The sequence below is a fragment of the Helianthus annuus genome, chromosome 6 (assembly GCF_002127325.2).
Source record: "Helianthus annuus cultivar XRQ/B chromosome 6, HanXRQr2.0-SUNRISE, whole genome shotgun sequence".
Taxonomy (NCBI): domain Eukaryota; kingdom Viridiplantae; phylum Streptophyta; class Magnoliopsida; order Asterales; family Asteraceae; genus Helianthus; species Helianthus annuus.
This window is the reverse complement of record NC_035438.2, coordinates 18,586,522-18,607,414: the sequence shown is the minus strand read 5'-3', so window position 1 is coordinate 18,607,414 and position 20,893 is coordinate 18,586,522. Positions and strand designations below refer to the sequence as shown.

Below are 20,893 nucleotides of genomic sequence, written 5' to 3'. Positions count from 1 at the left end.
ACTTTAAGATTCATCAGTTTTTGGATAACCACTGTCAAGGGGAAATATTAGAGCAAATTGCTGCTTATTAAGTGTCCACTGATGGGATCCGGTTTTGACTTTACATTATCTGTTCCTCTGTTAGGGTTGAATCCCAACAAAAATTAACACTTTTGAAATATAAAATTAACACTTTATTTCAGTCATGGTTTTTTTACCTAATTTCTGTTTATGTTAGGATTTATTTATTTGTACATAAATGTCCATACTTGAAATATAAAATTAACACTTTATTTCAGTCATAGCTTTTTTACCTAATTACCTAATGTATATGTTAGGATTTATTTATTTGTATATATGAAAAGAATTTAAAGCGGGGTTATAGTATATTATGCATGATCAATTACTTGAGAGAAAATCATGAAATCATCATCCGACCAATACGTTTTACTAAATGAAAAATCACCGCAAATATAACGTTGACCAATCAAAAAAGCGAGAATATACATGGAAAGTAGCTTAAGGTGTATGTGGTTTCATGAAATACAATGGGTTTCAGAGTGACATTTGGCCTAGAGGCTAAGCTGATCTAGTCGTTTCCAAAGCCGGTGGAACCCACAAACTACCAATTAAATTACGTCACGTGACAATTTCAGAAGAAAAGTCTATGTAGACGTTTCCTCAAGCTCAACTGATTACATAGACTTTTCCTCTGAAAAGACTACAGTCTACTCCTAGCCTTTTTTAGAGAAAACGTCTGTATAGACATTTCTCCAAGCTCAATGACTACATAGACTTTTCCTCTGAGAAATATCTAGTGTCGTAGTTTAATTGGTAATTTTGTGGGTCCCACTAGCTTTGAAAACGGCTACAACTTAATTAGCCTCTAGGTCAAATGTGTCTCTCTCTCTCTCTGAAGCCTATTGTATTTCATGAAGCCCTGTAACTTAGCCTTTATCCATATTTATTTTTTGTTGTTGGTCTGTTTTTTATTGGTAAATTTACTGAAATAGAGATTGACAATTAATTTTTAGGGATATTAGATTTAAATAATCTTACGAATTGTACCACATCACTCTTAACTTTCAACTTATTTTCCTCTAGTATTCTCAAACTTACTGAACCCTAACACAGTTAGTTGACGTTAAATGCTACGTCACTAAATAAGTGACACATCAGATGCCACGTCAGCAAAAAGTGTCACGTCAGATGCAATGTCAACAAAAATGTCATGTCATATGCCACATTATCAAAAAACTAACTAGGTTAGGGTTAGTTAGTTTGAGAGTACCAGAGGAAAATGAGAGTAACGTAGTATAATTCGTAAGTTGGGAGTATTATCCGCTCACGCAAATGATAAAAGTTATGATTATTTAAATTCAATACCTTTTAATTTTATACGAAAATTTCTCCACCCAAACTTTGACATGTGTTTAGCTTGTCCCACGTAGAAATTGATCAAAAAAATCAAACTTCTAAGTCAATCTCAATTATTCAAAGATAAAAGTAACCCCGAAAATCCATTTCTTCTTCATAATCAATGTAATCTCAACTTTTTTTCTAAAAATATTAAACATGAACTATCGCTATAAGACTTTTTTACATTTTAATATAGTACTTTTACATCCGAACAAGCAGCAACATTCATCATCAATTGCTCAAGCAGACATGATCAGTGATTGCATGACGTAGGTATCTCAATGTTTTCTTATAGTTTATAAACCCCATAAACCAGAAGCTGAAGTCATCAACTGTCACTAACTCCATGTAGTTGTTTGATGCTCTCTTCATGTTCCTACTCTCATTTACTCCACTAATCTTTTCTAATGGTATTGAAACCTGCACATTAGAATTCACATGTCAAAACACTATTTTAAACCTGGTCAAATATAGTGCAATATATATAGTGAAAGTGTAAAATACAGTATTGCTTAACGTACGAGCATACGCTGTGAAATTACGCACGTTATAAAACTCAAAACCCTAATCACGCATGTTGAAAAACCATAATCACGCATGTTATACTTATGTAATGAAACATGTTATACTTATGAAATGAAGCATGTTATGGTTTTCAACATGCATGATTATGTCTTTTCAACATGCGTGATTATGGGTTTTCAACATGTGTGATTAGGGTTTTGAGTTTTACAAGGTGCGTAATTTCACAGCGTACGTTCGCACGTTAAGGAATATTGTATGTTAACCGGCATATATATGTATATGCACACATAATATAAGAATACTTTCAAGGCCCCTTACTATACCTTATATTGGAACTTTAGCAGCTTGCCTGTTGTAGAATATGTTTTGATGGACTTGTGGCTGCAAAATGCAACCCTTTCTGTAGACACAAAGAGGAATCCTGCAATTGCACCTGCTGTAGTGTATAGGTGGCATTGGGAAGCCTGCAACAGTTTCTCTTTCTCTTTGGTACTGAAGTTTTTCCTGAATAGTTTATCTTGGCTGCCAAACTGAATAATTGTGGCACCATAACTCAACTTGAGTTTCATAATTTCAATTAACTTTGGTCCTAGACTCACTGCATATCACAAAAATAACAACAGTATAAGATACATAAGTAAAATAAACATTTTGTAGTTAGGATATATTAATATAAGACAAAATTAAGATAACTAAGTAATTACCATAATTTTTAATCCAGACTGCAAAACTGTCATCTCGCTCTAACCCGTTGATCTTGGAAGCCGCGGTAGATAGAGTATTGTAATGAGGTTGATATGGTTTAGACAACAGTAGTCCCTTCGTTGATCGCATCGGGATTCCAGTAACATGTTTTAAGGATCTGGGATCCATGTTTTGACAGATTGTTGATCTGATTGAGTTGCCTAATTACATGCCTGCCATAGCTTGTTCAAATGTAGTTACTTCAGAAACTAAAATGCTAATTGAGTTGCTGCCATAATGTGTTTTGAATAATAGTATATATAGCCATATAAAGATATTAGATGACTCATCAGTCATCACTGTCTCATGATTACTAGTGGTTAGACATGACCTCAAAGAATAAAAGTAAGATAGCACAAATTCTGTCAATGAATTGACTTGAGAGACAATATTAACGGTTGAGCTTTAGTCAGTTTGGTAATGATATGTCGATGGGTGAGAAAAAGATCAGAATATTATGGTCTACAAGACAATAATTCACATGCAGATTAGCTAACTAGACTAAGGAACCTGGCATAGAAGTGGTTGATGATCAGATTGACCCACTTTTTTTTCTTGAATAATGATATTGAGCTGTAAAGTGGAGACAATGGAAGCTTTATTTTTTTGTCTTTTGATTTCTATTACACGGTTTCATTTGATGTTAGGATACTTTTGCTACTGTTTGAAGAATCCCAGATAGGCCATATATGCCTTGTCATGAAGATCAAAAGAAATGAGACATGTCACACATCATGATGCAATGTATGCTACAACTTTCCATTCTTGTTGAGATTGTTCTCTATATATTTAATATTTTTATTATATTAAGACAAACTGATGCTCTTTATGTGAGATTCTGTATTAAGGATTTATAATACAAGGGCTGCTTGTCTAAACAACTTACGTTGATACTTAGGCCATCCGTAGTCATAAAGCTCCTTTGTGGTCGTTATGCGACACGTGTCGTGCCACGTCACACAGGGGCTTTATGAGGCGTTATATTACTAGAGCCCGTAGTCATAAAGCCTCTACCCATCGTTACCTAATTATTAATTTTCAATTTTATTAATTAATTATAAAAACCATTAACTAGTTTTGATTGGTCAAACTTTGAAAACCAAACACATATAGCGCCGCAATATGCATGGCGCCACCCACCAAAAAAGCCCACATAACGCCGCCCGTCGTGGTGTTCGGGACGTTATGGGAGAAAAAAATCAAATATCACGCCCCACTACAGGAGGTCTTACAAGAAAAAGTACTTAACTTGAGAACAAATTAGGTTTATGCTTACCAGGGCTAGCCCTGAGAATTCGTGTACCCTGTTCGAGCTCAAAAAAATATGCCCTTAGGCCTTAACGAAATTGGGTATTGGAAGGTCTAAACCTAATGACAATGGGCTCATAACTAATCTAAACTTTAAAAATAGCTTTGTAAGTGGGCCTATGTTGATGTTTGTATGGGTATACCCTATTAATTTGTTTTTTTACATATACATATCAATTTTTTTTTAAAATAACGTGTCCTTCGAAATATCGGGCTCTGACCGGTGGTCCTCTCCGCCCACCCTCAGGGCCGGCCATGAAATCAACGTATTTCACCTAATGAATAAAGTTATAACTTACAACCTACTAAGTAAGCTTATTTACGATAAAAAAAACTTCATCTAAACACTAAGGGGTGTTTTCATGGAAATGAAATCTAGGGAGTTTGAATTTGAATTTGGATTTGAATATAAAGAAATTATAACCTGTGATATTTTTGGTTAACAAAATAAGGATGTTTGGTTTGAAAACTTGTTAAAGAAAATTAGAATGAGAAGGTGTTAGTAGTGCACTTCTAACATGATTTTGTTTGTAGAAGTTGATAGAAACTTGAATTTAGAACTAAAACAATACCATGTTTAGTGAACTACGGGAATTAGATTTAGAATAAATGCTCTAAAATCCTTTCAACCAAAGTAAATCAACATTTCCCAATAATGAGTATGTTTGGTGTAGAGCTTTTAGTAGCTTATAGCTTTCAACTTTAAAAAAAAAAAAAAAAAAAAAAAACTCTTACTTATAAAAAGTCTTGTTTGATTGAAGGATCTTGAAGCTTTTAGGTTAAGAGCTTGAAGTTTTTGATTGAACGCTCCTACTAGTAGCGTTTAGAAAGAGCTACAAGCTTTTAGGGAAAAATGACTATTTTAACATCTAAAGATAATGAACTTTTTAATACACAAACTTTTTAAATTTTTTAGTTATGTCTATTTTGGTTATTTTATACATTTTATTAAAAGTTCTAGCTATTCTGCCAAACACCAAATATATTTAAAAAGCTACAGCTACTAGTTACCAGCTTCCAGCCACCAGCTACTTTTGCCAAACATACCCAATGAAAGAACTAAATTTAACAGTTATAGTCTTCCACTCATTTACAACTACCATTGTTGACCCTAATGCCACCCACCCGTGTCACTAATTTCATAAAACCAACACACCCTTTATTATAACAACTTTTCTAAAATACTTATAACATCCCTATACGTCCTAAAATACACACCGTATATGAAAAACGTCCCGAAATACCTTTAATTTAATAAAAATTAAATAAAAACAAAGTTTATGGGGTGCTCGCGGGCCGCGACCCCCTTTACTAATTCTGTCGCGGGGCGCGACAGCTTGGCCACCAGGCCGCACCCAAGGCCTCCACGTGTCGTAATGCGTGTCGAGGCTAGTACCAAGTCAGCAAAGCTAGGGCCTAGTCTACAAGTCCTCGCGGGCCGTGACGGCCCCTGTTGTTTCTCTCGCGGGCCGCCAGGAATCCCCTGTCAGGCCCTGTATATAGAGAGTTCGAGCATTCATTCCAAATCGTTCAAATCTCGATCTCTCTCTCTAAATTCTGAATAGCAATAATAATTCTCGGGTATTATACCCACTAAAATAGCGAAGCTCTGCCTCGATGTAAGTATCATAACCCCCAGTTACGTATTAGATACGCTGACTGATTGATCTAGTGCTCCGTAACGCATGTCCAGCCTCTGCCTGACTCAGTCGTTGGAGTTCTGTCTCGGGGAGGGTATAACTAATGTAAATTTGGGTTGTTATACTAACACATGTGCATTGTTTAATTAATAGATTATAACCAGGAAATCACAAGGAAATACCTAAATTAGCAATGTGAGTTAATCCTTCTTTTTTGTAAACTATTTTGACAAAACCTCAAATGTTTAAATTATATTTCACAGTGATTGAGTATTTGTGATTCTACAATTATCGTCGGTATATTGGGGTTTTGTATACAAAATTTGTTACTACACTATGAGTAGTAACATTACCACCAGTCAGGATTGACAGTACTTTGGGTGGTAATTAAAGTAGATATAAACAAATGTAATTGCTGGATTGCCCTCAATGCTGTAAAATGATAAAACCTGTTTTGATTAAACTGGGATTCACTAGCCAGTATTTCTTGCTGATAAAATGTTTTTAAACGCGTTTGAGGTAACAAAATGTGAAAGTCAATTAGAAGCTAGCTGGAGAGCACTGAAGGCTTGAAAAAGTGGCTATAAAAGTTACCTAAATAAAGAAGAAGTTTTATTTTAATAAATTAGGGTTTATCCCTATAAACATGTTTGTAATGGAACCATTGGGTGTCAGCCCAATGGCCACCAGCCCGCATTCTAACCCGGAGGTGGCGGGTTCGAGTCTCGCTCATTCCCAATGCCCTTACGGCAGCGGATTTACCCCCAGACTCAGGCTTGCTGGGTGGCGGTCTGCGAGGTGGGATCACCTCGGCGGTTGGGAGGACCGTGGAATATCCCCCCCCCCCATGTTTGTAATGGAAACTTGGGTTTTTCCCATGTGTTTATTATTATAAAAATGTGGTGTTTTACTCTGATAAACTATTTCCTAACTACGGTCCTGATGTAAATTCCGCTGCCAAATTAATAAACACCGATACCACCAGCTCTAAGTAGCTCGCGGCCGCCCGCCTCCCGGGGAAGGGGTCGGCGTTACGACATTTGTTTATCTACTTAAAAAAAAGACTACTAAGCAAATAATATTGCTTAATTTTATAAGTTTGGCAAAATGGCAGATTGGTTTATTGTCGGGTCCAAATGGGTTCGGGAGAAAACTAGTTAAGGTGAAAACAATTTTCAGTCAAAATGTACCAAAACAAGTATCAACTTGGTTTAGGTCACAACAGTTCGATCAAAATGAGTTCACCCGCTACATTTCTTTTATAGTGGTTAATGGCAGCGACAAGCGGACACAACAATGATGGATGCGACGATAGAGGAGGCCATGACACATGAGGCTGGTGTGGCGGGGGCGGTGATGGTTGCAACAATGATGATGATGACGGCGGTGGTGATAATGGCAAGGAGGCGTCAATAATGATGGTGGATGTGGTGAAGGTATTGACGAGAACAACGAACAATCATAGGTGTTGCTAGCACATTTAGAGCTAATTTAATTTAAAAATCTTATAAGCGTAAGGGGCCGTTTGGCAACTTCTGAATGGTTAAGTGCTGAACCAGCAAGAGGTCTGAACCATTAAGAGCCAGTATAATGTTTAACCATTCAGATGCAAATTTCTGACCAAGTCAGATTAGAGGTCTTAGGGGCTATTTATTTACCTCTTAATGAGTCTCTTAATAGTTCAGACCTCTTACTGTTTGAGCACTTAATGGTTCAGACTGTTTGTTTCTCTAGTAGATGTCTGAATGGTTCAGACATTTGCCTCTGAATGGTTAAGTATTATACTAAGTCTGAATGGTTAAGACCCCTAATCTGAATTGGTCAGACTTTTGTCTCTAAACGGTTAAGCATTATACTGGCTCTTAATGGTTCAGACCTCTAACTAATTCAGCACTTAATGGTTCAGACCTCTTATTGGTTCAGCACTTAACCATTCAGAAGTTGTCAAACAACCTCTTAAACATTCAGATTCAGTATAATGCTTAACTATTCAGAGGCAAATGTCTGAACCATTCAGACATTTACTCAAATAAACAAACAGTTTGAACCATTATATGCTTAACTATTCAGAGGCAAATGTCTGAACCATTCAAACATTTACTCAAATAAACAAATAGTCTGAACCATTATATGCTAAACCAATAAAAGGTCTGATCTAATTAAAAACCCAATTAAAAGATAAAAAAAACAACCCCTAACTTCTTGTATTACCAAAGGTGTCATCATTGTTAGACTTGATGTTTCCCAAAATACCCTTGTTTCTTTGGGTAATTACCATGCCTCAATCCCTTTGAAGGTTGAAGCCAAAACCAAAACTCATTTTATTGATAATCTTCACCATCATCATCGCCAGTTTTCACCACCAAAAGGGTTTTCTTCTTCCACCGTCAGGTACCCCCCCCCCCCCCTTTAACACCCGTCTCACTTCGTCTCGTTCGCTTAATCTCTTCAGTGTATTCTTGATTATGATTGTAACCCTAGATCTGTCATCATCTTTATTTTCTCATGATACTTGTGCTTATACTTTTTATTGATCTTTATATATTCTTGTTTGATGAAAGTTAATATTCTATTTATTTATATAAAATGATACAAATCAAGTTGAATCAGTAACCTGGATATTATTATTTATATCATTTAAATATTAAGTGTGTTTGTAAGTTTTGGTGGGCTTACGATTACTCAACGATCGGATTATTGTTCTTGGGATCTTTGGACTTGAGTTGATTGATTGGCAAGAAACATCCCTTAGTTAGTTAGTTACTTACTTTTATCAGTTTTATTTAATCTACAATCCGTGTTAAAGGAACTTTGGTCACATTGTTTTTTTCAAGTTCATAGAGTGCAATGGGATGGTTTTTGCAACCTGTTTTTTTAACCATTTTGAATCTAGGATGTTTTGGGGTTTTTATTATGGTCATTAGTTAACCAATGGAGCTAGGTAGTTAATGTGGTAAAATATCGGATATCGGTCAAGGACCGATATTTGAGATATCGATTATCGCAGTGGGATATTGGTAATTTGAATATCATGCTAAATTTATATATATAGCAATTCAGTATACTGTCCGACCATTAACAAATTAACCTTTTGCAACTTGCAAAACACTAACAATTGTAGCAGTAGAAACTGACTAAGACTTAAAACACTAATAGCAGCAATAAGAAGGAAGACGAATGGTAGAAATAAGAAGAAAGGTACTTATATCGGGAAAATCTGTGATATATCGGTTAATTATCGGTCCAATATCAGTCAATATCGCTGATATTGTCGGTACCGATATTCTGACCAATATTCTACACCGATATCTCGGTGGGGAACCGATAACCGATATATCACTGATATATCGGGATATTAACTACATAGCAATGGAGTTTTATAATTATATTTGTTTTATAATTGCGTATAAGGCTTACGTCTCGTGAGGTGAATGGAAAACGCCTTGAGGCTCGATTCCGTTCTTTTAAACCTTGATTAATAGCAAAAGTGGCCTTTTACAGTAATTTGGAAAGGGAAAAAAATAAAAAATTAATATTTTTTTGAAAGTTTAGTTACTTAATTTGGCCATGTATATCGAAAAAAAATGCAGAGAACCAATTAAATTTTCAGCGACTATTAGCTTTAAGTTCTTACTCTATTTTTTGTTCTATTGTAGCAACCAAAAGCAACTTCTCAGCTTATTGAAACTTGTTCGGCAAACCGACAAATCACAGGACTTGGAGAAGACAATCTGCTTTTGAGAACTGCATTAACGTTCTAAAGTTACAACACACAGGTATAATGCAACATATGCCATAAGAATTTCTTGAAGTAACAAAAATTTCTTCATGTCAAGTTTTTTCAACAGCTTTACGTAAGCATCTTTATTTACAGAAATTTAAGTTTTTTTTTTCCATTCAGGGACTTGTTTGTGATTATATATGGGCTGAATGCACATTTCATGGGAGGTGCAGAGGATGACGAACCACCCTCAAAACGCGTGAAAGCATCTTATACACAACCAAAAGGTTATTCAAACGGCTCGTTTCTAAAAGAATCCGCAACTTGCTCATCAATGGCTCGGCCCCTAGCTTCCCAAGGGGACGATGAATTAATCGGTTCACAAGGAATTAAAAAAGTCGAATTCGTTAGAGTTATTGCCGATGCATTATATTCCCTCGGATACAGTAAAACCGGGGCTTGTCTCGAAGAAGAATCCGGAATAACCTTTCACTCACCAACTGTTACTACTTTCATCCAACAAATTCTTAACGGAAATTGGGATGGAAGTTTAGCGTCTTTACGTAAAATCGGCATAGCGGATGAATCTATAATCAAGTCAGCGTCTTTTATAATATTGCAACAGAAATTCTTTGAACTCTTGGATCGTGAAAAGGTAACGGAAGCGTTAAAAACACTGAGGACTGAGATATCGCCTCTTTCGGTTAACAGTAACAGAGTCCGGGAGCTTTCTTTCTTCATATTGTTTCCTAAATCCAGGATAACTGACGGAGTTTCGGGTCAACGAATGGTCAAATCTAAGGCGCGGTCAGAGCTACTTGAGGAATTGCAAAAAATGTTTCCTCCGACAGTGATGATACCGGATGGAAGGTTGTTACAGTTAGTAGAACAAGCTCTTGACTTACAACGGGAAGCTTGTTTGTTTCACAATTCTGATGCGGGAGAAACATCGTTGTACGCTAATCATCATTGTGGTAGAGATCAGATTCCTTCACAAACAGTTCAGGTTAGGGTTTTGAATTTCATCGTTCTGATTTAGCGTCTTCAGTAGTGTTACTGCACTTGTTCTCTTGAAATTTATACATGAATTCCTAGTGTATTAATATATAACTAATTACTAAACATGAAAATAGCAATAATATATTTTCATGCTTAGTAATTAGTTAAAAATTAAATTAAACTAATTAGGCTTTAAAACTTGAAAAACCGACAAAAGTGTTACATATGTAACACAATTAACATTTTTAGCACTTTTAAAGCCTAATTAGTTAGATTTAATATTTAACTAATTACTTAGCATGAAACTAATAATAATAATAATTAATATAATTATATTATTATTAGTTTCATGCTTAGTAATTAATTAAATATTAAATCTAACTAATTACGATTTAAAACTTGAAAAACCGACAAAAGTGTTACATATGTAACACAATTAGCATTTTTAGCAGTTTTAAAGCCTATTTAGTTACACTTAATATTTAGCTAATTATACTAAACATGAAAATAATAATATAATACAATTATTATTTTCGAACATATGATTTCCAAGTTACGTGTACTGATTTATTTTAATTACTGTGGTTGTAGATCTTGCAAGAGCACCAGGATGAAGTCTGGTACTTGCAATTTTCTCATAACGGGAAATATTTAGCATCGTCTTCAAGCGACAATTCAGCAGTTATATGGGAGGTAACAAACTAACAACGCTTCCTCCATTTCACTCAAAATTTAAATTATTTTTATCGTATTACGAACTTGATGCTTTTAATTTTTCTTAAAGGTTAATTTGGATGGTAAAGTCTCATTAAAACATAGATTAACGGGCCACCAGAAACCCGTTTCTAGCATTTCATGGAGCCCAGATGATTCCCAGATCTTGACATGTGGCGTAGAGGAAGTTGTTAGGCGTTGGGATGTATCCTCCGGTGAATGCCTTCACGTTTACGAAAAAGGGCTTCTTGGTTTAATCTCGTGTAGTTGGTCTCCGGATGGTAAATGTGTGTTCTCGGGGTTAACTGATAAAAGCATCGTAATATGGGATTTGGATGGAAAGGAGATAGAGTGTTTGAAGGGTCAAAAAACGGTTAAAATATCGGATTTGCAAATAACGAGTGACGGGAAATTGATAATTACAATTTGTAAGGAAACCATGATACTGCTAATTGACAGAGAATCGAAAAGTGAAAGATGTATCGAGGAAGAGCAAATGATAGTTTCGTTCACGTTATCTAGGGACAATAAGTACTTGTTAGTTAGTCTCGTGAATGAAGAATTGCATCTTTGGAACATCGAGGGCCGTATTCGACCAGTTGCAAAGTTCAAGGGTCATAAACGGTCTCGGTTTATTGTTAGGGCTTGTTTTGGTGGACTTGAGCAAGCGTTCATTGCTAGCGGAAGTGAAGATTCTCAGGTACATCTTGTTTCATAAAAAATTAAATCTTCTTAAAGCGCAAACTGATGCATGATTATTGAAACATGGTTGTAGGTTTATATATGGCATAGGGGATCAGGAGAGTTAATCGAGACGCTGAGAGGCCATTCTGGTGCGGTTAACTGTATTAGCTGGAATCCAGTGAACCCGCATATGTTGGCTTCAGCAAGTGATGATCGTTCGATACGAATATGGGGATTGAAACAGTTAAGCTCTAAACAAAACGATAAAGGAAAATCGACAGCCAACAATGGCATTCACTATTGCAATGGAGCAACAATTTGAACTGCTTTTTAAAGTTTCCACGTAAATACATCGACTTGTAATTTGAATCTGCAATGCACACTTCTGTTATCCTAATAAACCTTCTTTACTGCTTTATGTGTGGTTATTAATGCCTGCTTCTTTACATACTTTTGAGCAACTTTAGCACATGCCAGTGGTTGGATGGTGGTTTGTGGTCGGTTAAAATCCAATTATGTTCTTGAAACACGTTCGAATTTGGAACCAACTTTTGGTAAAATAACATTTGATACGACCATTTGAGGTTTGACTGATCCCCAGCTACAAACCCTGTGCCCATTTTCCTACAACTGGGTCACACTTAGTCCTGGAATTTCGGCTACATTCTTCAGTCTCACATTTGACGTATACAAAACATACCCTTTCGACAATATAAAGATTACCCACATTGACGAAAGATTACGTCTTGTATATGTCGAATATGAAGATTGAAGTATGTAGTTATGCGTCTACAAGTTGAAAAGACGAGACGAGAATTAAGTATCTAGATGTCTTCTAACGTGAGCTCTATGAGGATAAACGTGTCGTAAATGGGTCGAATGAGTTTTGTTTTAGGTAAGCTATTTCATGTGGAGGCTAGTGTAAGATACAAAACCTTTGTTTTCAAACCTTCTGATCAGAGAGAAGACAAACGTTAAGTAAACTGAATACATTTGTTATATTACTACAGTGAAGAGGACTGTCCCCAAACCAAACCGTTCATTCCGGTTTAAAGAAAATTGTTCGATAAGCCAAACCAATAATCGGTTCAGCCGGTTTACCATCAACACCTCTAACTGAATCACTGTACGTATGTAAACAAAAAATGAGCAAGAGAATTGAAGACTTCATACAGTTGTACATAATTCTCCTGCTGCACATAAATTACAAGTCACTTGATCATATATTATTGGTAACAAAAAACAGCTACTAATTCTCGCAGTTAAGCAACCGATATCGATTGCAGTAATGCATCAATGTAATCCTTCAATTTCGCTTTTGTAATCGCTCCTTCTCTTCTGCTTTCCGCAATTTCTTTACCATCTTTGAACATAATCAATGCAGGCAATCCGTACACCTTGTACTCTTCAATTAATTTTGGATTTGCGTCGTGATCGATCTTCACAACCAATAGTTTATCCTCATATTCCTGATAATTAACATAAGAAACCCTAATTCACCACCAGAATGTTTAAAAATCTCAAACCTAGGGCTATTCGGTTCATATCAACAAACTGATTCACAAATCGAATTACAAACGAAATTCAACTGATTTCAGTTATGATTTTACAATTCAAATCAACAAACTGATTCATAATTGAATTCCATAGTAATAAAATACATGAATATTTTTAATATTATAAAAAACCAAAATAAATGGGCAACAAGTTGCGCCGCAACCCCTTTTGAATTGCAAAACCGATCCTACTAAAGACGAAGCGACTCTTAAGGGTCGAGTGATTACAAACGAATTGCAAACAAATTTCACCTGATTTCAGTTATGATTTTACGATTCAAATCAACAAACTGATTCATAAATCGAATTACAAACAAATTTCACCTGATTTCAGTTATGAATTTACGATTCAATTCAACAAACTGATTCATTACGAATTCCACCTGATTTCCGTTACGATTTTATATTCAAATCAACACACTGATTCATTAATTAATCGAATTACAAACGAATTTCACCGGATTTCAGTTACGAATTTACGATTCAAATCAACAAACTGATCATAAATCAAATTACACCTAATTTCAGTTACGAGTTTGTTAAAAAAAAAGTAAGGTTAGAGCATATATTATGATATTAATACCTTTGATAATGATTCAATGGCAGGAGCGACTAACCGGCAAGGACCGCACCAGCCAGCAACAAACTCAACAAGAACAGGACGATCGGATTTCAAGACGACGTCCGGAAATTGACTCTCGTTAATCTCTGTGACTCCGCATTTGATCGCGAATTTGACGGTGAAGGAGGAGGATGATGAAGGTGAGTTTTGGAACGAGTGAGTGAGTTTTCTGAATGAAGGTTTTCGGCAGAACGACGTCGTAACGGAGTGGAAGCATGAATTGGATGAACAGACCAGCGGACGGCGGGAAATGGCGGGAGTGGAAGAAGAGGATGATGCGATGAGAGTGTCCATTGATTGGGTAATGAATGAGATGATGAAAACGTTATCGGTGATAAGAGGACTCCAGGCAGATGACGTGGATAAGACACGAATCTACTCGAATTTTATTCTATTTATTTTCATTATAATAATAATTTAATAAATTAAGTGGCGCCAACACCATCCACGTAGCCCCTGAAGCCCTCCACCTGCCTTTCGGGTCGGGTCCTACCCATCTGCTCGTTCAAGTGTTATACGGTGGCGACTCTCCTCTTCACGCTTCATCGGCATGGTAACACGCTCGTGTTAGTACTGCAAAAGAGTAGCCACTAAAGGATTAACTGGATCGGAATGCAATCAAAAGAACAAAACACAAGATCAGAAACGTATCGTGTGACACGTTCAAGTGCTATGCTATCTTCATGGCCGGCCCTGAGGGTGGGCGGGGAGGACCACCGGCCAGGGCCCGATTTTTCGAAGGGCACGTTATTTAAAAAATGATATGTATATCTAAAAAAATAAATTAATAGGGTATACCCATACAAACACCAACATAGGCTCACTTACAAAACTATTTTTAAAGTTTAGATTAGTTATTAGCCCATTGTCATTAGGTTTAGACCTTCCAATACCCAATCTCGTTAAGGCCTAAGGACACGTTTTTCCGAGCTCGAACATGGTACATGAATTCTCAGGGCCGGCCCTGCTATCTTTGATTATAGAACACCGGGTTTTTTACTAAGGCAATTGCTGAAGTTTAATAGACTTTTAACATTACTTTATGCGGTTGTTTTCCAGTAACTTCACTTATCAACTCTCGCAACCAAATAAGTTGACAAGCTGTTGAACTAGTTGCCCTGTGTTTACCTTCACATGATGATAACGCAATTGTACTATTTTTTTGCGAACACCAAGTAATTGGATCAGAACCACGGGAAAACACTTGTCCTTTTGTACTACAACTATCATCAGCATCAATATTGTAACTACCATCACTGTAGCAATATAACACACCTTTTGTTTTTCTCGGATTCGTAATCCCGTAGCTCCTGATTCCCTTCAAATATCAGAGTATCTGTATAATTGCCACCGCATGACTTTGTCTTAGATTTTTCATGTACTGACTAACAATGTCGATTGAATAAGCGAGATCCGAACATGTCTGAAGTAAATAACGCTCATCTTCTTCACCCTACCCAATCCAACCCTATCCTCACCCAACCCAATAGCTCCCGTCACCCACATAGTTCATCTTCAACCTTTCTATGTATCAAACTTTTCAAAACCCTAGAGAAGGAAACAAACCCTAGAGATAGAAACAGACACAGGACAAACCAACAATGGATAAAAGGTACTAATTTTATGTGTTTTCCCATTCAAATTACTTAACATTTTTACTATGAAGATTAACGTCGCCATTTTGATAATATATATCAAGATTCCAGATATTGATATAATGATACATATGTGGTTGCATTTCACCTTGTTACACATGGATGATTACTTCAAATGGAAAATTGCATACAATTCTGTCATACCCTGATTTACTAGTGGGCGCGGACTTAGGGTTTATGCATGACGGTCGTGAAGGGGTATGGTCCCAGATCTCGCGTCAACATCGACCGCGAGTGACCATTACCCTTATCAAAACCCCCACTAGCTAACAACCTACTTATGTCCGTGCGGGAACGCATCGACACAGTGGTTGAATCCAATCTGTCCAGTGATGGAGGATGACTTACCTGGAATATGAGAACGGTATAGCGATGCGGCTGGCACCGCATCTGGTGTATGAAAACGGAAGTATTCACAGCGATGCGGCCTGGCACCACATCCAGTGAACACTTCTATCAATACAGAGAAGCTGGATAACAGCAACAGTCACCACGGCCGACGATGCGGCCTGGCACCGCATCTCGCGTATTTCTTGATCAGAAGAGTAGGACGCTGGAACATCTACAGTTACCGCAGACAGCGATGCGGCTTGCACCGCACCCTGTCTACTCATCAAGTGGGACTGACACCACAGAGCAAGTAGCACCAATGGCAGCCGCCTGTCAGGACTACGTAAGCAGCAGACTGACGTGGCGTCGCCTCCCCGGCCGACATGTCTAACACACCTGCAAAGGTGCAGCATGCCGTCAGTCTATCCATCTACCTCCTCCTTCACTCCTCGGCTATAAATACCAACCCTAAACCAGGTTTGAGGTATCTCTTCACAACTCTCTCACTACTACTACCATCATACTTTGCTTCCCAAGCAGACTACTGATTCTCACGCCGAAGAGAGTGGTAACAAGGAGCACCCCCCACCCCATCCTCCTTGTTACGAGTCACGGTTTGTTTCCTTGTGCAGGAGATCAACCCACCAGTGACAAGCCAGCGATCCTCGAGAGGAAGGGATTAACCCTTCTTGACGAGACCAGTGAGTTAACCCTGCCCGGTTAACCATTGTTTCATCATTGGCGCCCACCGCTACTCTTAGCACTTTTTCAGCCATCCTTCTCCTTCTCAAAAGATCATGACTGATCACCAAAACAACACTACCGGGGATAATCTACTCCCCACCAACCCAGAGAATGCGGGGACAGGTCCCCCAGACCCAAATCCGGGCCACATTGGCACCTCCACGCAAAGGGGTCCATCCCTAACGTTCGGACACGACCTATCACAGTACGCATCTGTGATCCCTCCGAACATGGACCCCCACACCTGGTATGACCAGCAGGCCGCCCTGCTCCGCAACATATAACCGAGCTTGCGCTGAAGCGCAAATACAGGCCGGGCCTACCCCGGCACCAACCACACCTGCGGGTCGTATTTTACAATACGACGGCAGGGCACCCTCACGTCCAGCCTCCAGAAGCAGGCGTGAGGACCGCGGATCCTCTTACTGTGAGGTCCGCACAATAGATGAGGACGACTCCTCATATGGGTCCCGCACCAGAGGACCAATACAAAGCCGCCTAGGCCCCCAAGGTGGTAATAGGCGGCAATCCACAGTCCACCGCAGTTCCGGCATCCAAAGCCGGCTGGGACCGCTGCCCCAGTATGAAGGTTATGGCCGTACCGACCCGGACGACCATACATATTGCGGGGATTCGCATGACACCAGCAGCAGACCGGGAGGACGCAACTATATTCCTCCCACTCATCCACGCAATACATACCTCAGGGCTGCAAAGCGCCCTGAAAACCAGGCCTACAGGCCAAAAGCTGCAGCCGAGAACTCAAAATTCGCCCCGCGAATTGCCCACGCCCATGTCACCACAACAAAATTCCCATTCAACATTGGGAAATACAGTGGTTCGTCCGACCCGGATGACCACATGAACGTTTTCATGGGCGCGGGATGCAACGGCCAGTGGGATGAACCCACTTGGTGCAATTTTTTCCCCCAGACCCTCACAGGTCTGGCCAGGGCTTGGTTCGATTCTTTGCCAGTGGCGTCACTGGTCTCATTCGAGGACTTGCATGCGAAGTTTCTCGCCCATTTCAGCCTGCAACGACGTCACGAACGTGATTCGTTGGACGTCATGAATATCTGGCGAAAGGACGACGAATCTCTAGAAGCATTCGTCGTCCGATACAATAAAGAGTGCCTAGAAATAGGTGACGTGGCAGACCAAATGGCACGGAACCATTTTATCAAGGCCGTTAGGGAAAGCAGATGGTTATGACCATCTATGGCAAGGAGGGCTTGCCTAAAAAATAGGAAGATGTCATGGCCGCAGTCAAGACATACGCCCAGACGCAGCGGTCCCTTGAACCGCATATGTCAAAGGCACAGCCCCAAGCCGAAACTTCCCACCAGGGGTCCAAGCGTAACAATAAACGCAACCGGGACGTTGGAAATCACGACAGCATTTCCAAACCATACTTCCCGCGGACCAACCCGTTTGACCCAAGGAACCACAATCCCCAACGGGACAACCGGGCGCCAAAGAAAGATTCTCGGGACCGCAACTGGACCGAGATCACTGTGTCGCCAAGCGAAGTCCTTCTTACGGACGCACAGCTCTTGCGACCGGCCCAACCAATGAAGTCCAAGAAAAATCAGGATCTCACTCTCTATTGTGAGTATCATAAGGACTCGGGCCACACCACAAACAACTGCATCAGTCTCCAGCTGGAGATCGAGCGAGCCTTAAAAGAGGGGAAACTGCAACATCTTTTGCCAGGTGGGCAGAAACCCACCAAACGCATCACCCCTCATGGCGAAGGCACCTCCTCAGGGAAGAGAACCATGTATGTGGCCTCAACCCACATAATCAACGGAGGTAAAGGTAGGCCGCGCAAGGCGGCAAGAAGACCGGACAATGACTGGAAGGACGAGCAAGTCGTCTTTCCAAAAGTCCGAGGCGGCCCGCGCGACAGACGCGCCGTCGTTGTTACAGGCCAACTGGCTCATTACTGCAACGAGCGTCTATTCATCGACCCGGGCAGTACTTCCGATATCATCTATGAGCAATGCTTCAACCAGTTCGATCAGGAAAACAAAGATCGGTTGCAAGCAGTGGACTACCCGTTGGCCGGGTTCGCAGGGGAAACTGTCTTTCCCCTAGGCCAAATTACGTTCCCTGTGCGCCTTACCAGCGGAAGGCACACACGAACAGAAGAGGTAAACTTCATGGTTTTACCTCATACCTCCAAATATGACGTACTCCTTGGGAGAGAATCCAGGGGTGATTTCAATATGATTACGTCCGTACCCCACTCTGCTATCGGTTTCCCAACCGAAACAGGGGTCGCGATAATCTATACACGCAGCGACGTCATGATGTCGGACGAAACACGTCCGACCAAGATAGCAAGGCCTACCCCCAACAACCAACCGGAAAAATGGGTTCTCAACGCGAGATACCCGGAACTAAAGGTTACGTTGGGCCACGCCTTGTCCGCTAACACCAAAGCGCACCTGAAGCAGCTTCTCTTCAGGAATCAAGACATTTTCGCGTGGACACCCGCAGACATGACCGGGGTCCCGCTTGAAATCGCGCAACATTGCTTAAATACCTTGCCAGGTATTAAGCCGGTGATCCAAGGCCAACGCCACCTTGGATCCGCTAAAAACCAGGCGATGCATGAGCAGGTGGAAGAACTGCTCTCCGCAGGCATCCTGCGGGAAGTTAAATACCAGACTTGGTTATCCAACCCAGTCATGGTAGAGAAACCATCCAGGGGCTGGCGCATGTGCGTCGATTACAAAGACCTCAACAAAGCCTGTCCCAAGGATTGTTACGCACTTCCAGAAATCGACGAAAAAGTCGATAACCTCGCACCTTTCAGATGGAAGTGTTTCCTCGATTGTTATAAAGGCTACCATCAAGTACAGATGGCAGTCAAGGATGAAGACAAAACGGCATTCCGCACTCCCACCGGGAATTACTGTTATACAAAAATGTCGTTTGGGTTACGCAACGCGGGCGCAACCTATCAAAAACTGATGAACGACACTTTCCGCGGGCAAATAAGCAAAAGTGTCGAAATCTACATGGACGATCTAGTCGTCATGAGCATGGAGGAAGATACCATGCTCACTGATATTGAACGTACATTCCAAACTCTGCGAAGCGTTAACATAAAGCTCAATCCAGGGAAATGCTCGTTTGGAATGGAAGAAGGCAAATTCCTTGGATTCACCGTAACCAAAGATGGATTCAAGGTAAACCCGGAAAAGGTTCAGGCGATCGAGCGCATGTCGTCGCCTTCAACGATGAAAGGAATGCAACGGCTGGCCGGCAGGCTAGCCGCACTAAATAGATTCTTAGCCAACCATGCAGCTAAGTCATATCCTTTCATCAAGACCCTACGGAACTGTTTGAATAAAGAACAATTCCAATGGACCGCAGAGACCGAAAATGCCTTCCGGGAAATGAAGGAGTGTTTGATACAACTCCCAACTCTAACTGCACTACGCAAGGATGAACCACTCATATTATACCTATCTGCTGCAGACAACGCGGTAGGTGCGGTACTAATAGTGGAGCGGGAGGGGGTTCAAACGCCCATCTATTACATCAGCAAGATGCTCAACGACCCAGAAACAAGATATTCAATAATGGAAAAATTGGTATTAGCACTAGTGCACGCATCAAGACGGTTGCAATGCTACTTCGCAAACCATATCATCACGGTGCTAACCAATTACAGGATCAGCCCGATCCTATCCAAACCCGTCATTTCTGGGAGATTAGCGAAATGGGCAATCGAGCTGGGCGCGCACACACTGAACTATAAACCGCGCCCCGCGATTAAAGGCCAAGTCTTAGCTGATTTCGCCTCCGAGGTACCGGCCAATCGCATTCAAGAATGCGAAGCAGCAAAAAATCCTACGCCAACACCAGCTTCCTCGGAGATTTGGGCACTTTTTACTGATGGTGCCTCCAACGAGGAAGGTGCGGGCGCAGGTCTGCGACTCGTCAGCCCTGATGGCCAAGAACTTACATATGCAATCCGCCTCGATTTCAAAAGCACAAATAACGAGGCAGAATATGAGGCTTTACTGGCAGGACTACGTTTAGCAGTCAAACTCGGCGTGCAACATTTGGAAGCATACGTCGACTCTTTGTTGGTTGCAGGACAGATACGCGGGACTATGCCGCAAAGGGGGATATCATGATCCTCTACCTCGAGCAAGCCCTGCAACTAACATCAAAGTTCACTTCATTCAATATCCGACATATCAACAGAAGTGAAAACAAATCCGCGGATGCACTCT

At 40.0% G+C, this 20,893-nt stretch overlaps 3 protein-coding genes across 3 annotated transcripts; 1 reads left to right on the top strand and 2 right to left on the bottom strand.

Moving 5' to 3' along the window:
* Positions 1-1,469: 1,469 nt before the first annotated feature.
* LOC110864917 (GEM-like protein 7) lies at positions 1,470-2,915 on the bottom strand. Its single transcript, XM_022114084.2, has 3 exons — positions 2,628-2,915; positions 2,247-2,521; positions 1,470-1,818 (listed from the first exon to the last, which is right to left on the bottom strand). The coding sequence occupies exons 1-3, from the start codon at positions 2,794-2,796 to the stop codon at positions 1,630-1,632; spliced, it is 633 nt and encodes a 210-aa protein (XP_021969776.1). The 5' UTR covers positions 2,797-2,915; the 3' UTR covers positions 1,470-1,629.
* A 4,903-nt stretch (positions 2,916-7,818) lies between these two features.
* Positions 7,819-12,161, top strand: LOC118479714 (WD repeat-containing protein 26 homolog). The gene is made up of 6 exons (XM_035974419.1): positions 7,819-8,006; positions 9,272-9,391; positions 9,517-10,342; positions 10,927-11,028; positions 11,120-11,749; positions 11,825-12,161. The coding sequence occupies exons 3-6, from the start codon at positions 9,557-9,559 to the stop codon at positions 12,053-12,055; spliced, it is 1,749 nt and encodes a 582-aa protein (XP_035830312.1). The 5' UTR covers positions 7,819-8,006; positions 9,272-9,391; positions 9,517-9,556; the 3' UTR covers positions 12,056-12,161.
* A 546-nt stretch (positions 12,162-12,707) lies between these two features.
* On the bottom strand, positions 12,708-14,485 carry LOC118479713 (thioredoxin X, chloroplastic-like). Its single transcript, XM_035974418.1, has 2 exons — positions 13,873-14,485; positions 12,708-13,202 (listed from the first exon to the last, which is right to left on the bottom strand). The coding sequence occupies exons 1-2, from the start codon at positions 14,203-14,205 to the stop codon at positions 12,996-12,998; spliced, it is 540 nt and encodes a 179-aa protein (XP_035830311.1). The 5' UTR covers positions 14,206-14,485; the 3' UTR covers positions 12,708-12,995.
* Between the last annotated feature and the right edge of the window lie 6,408 nt (positions 14,486-20,893).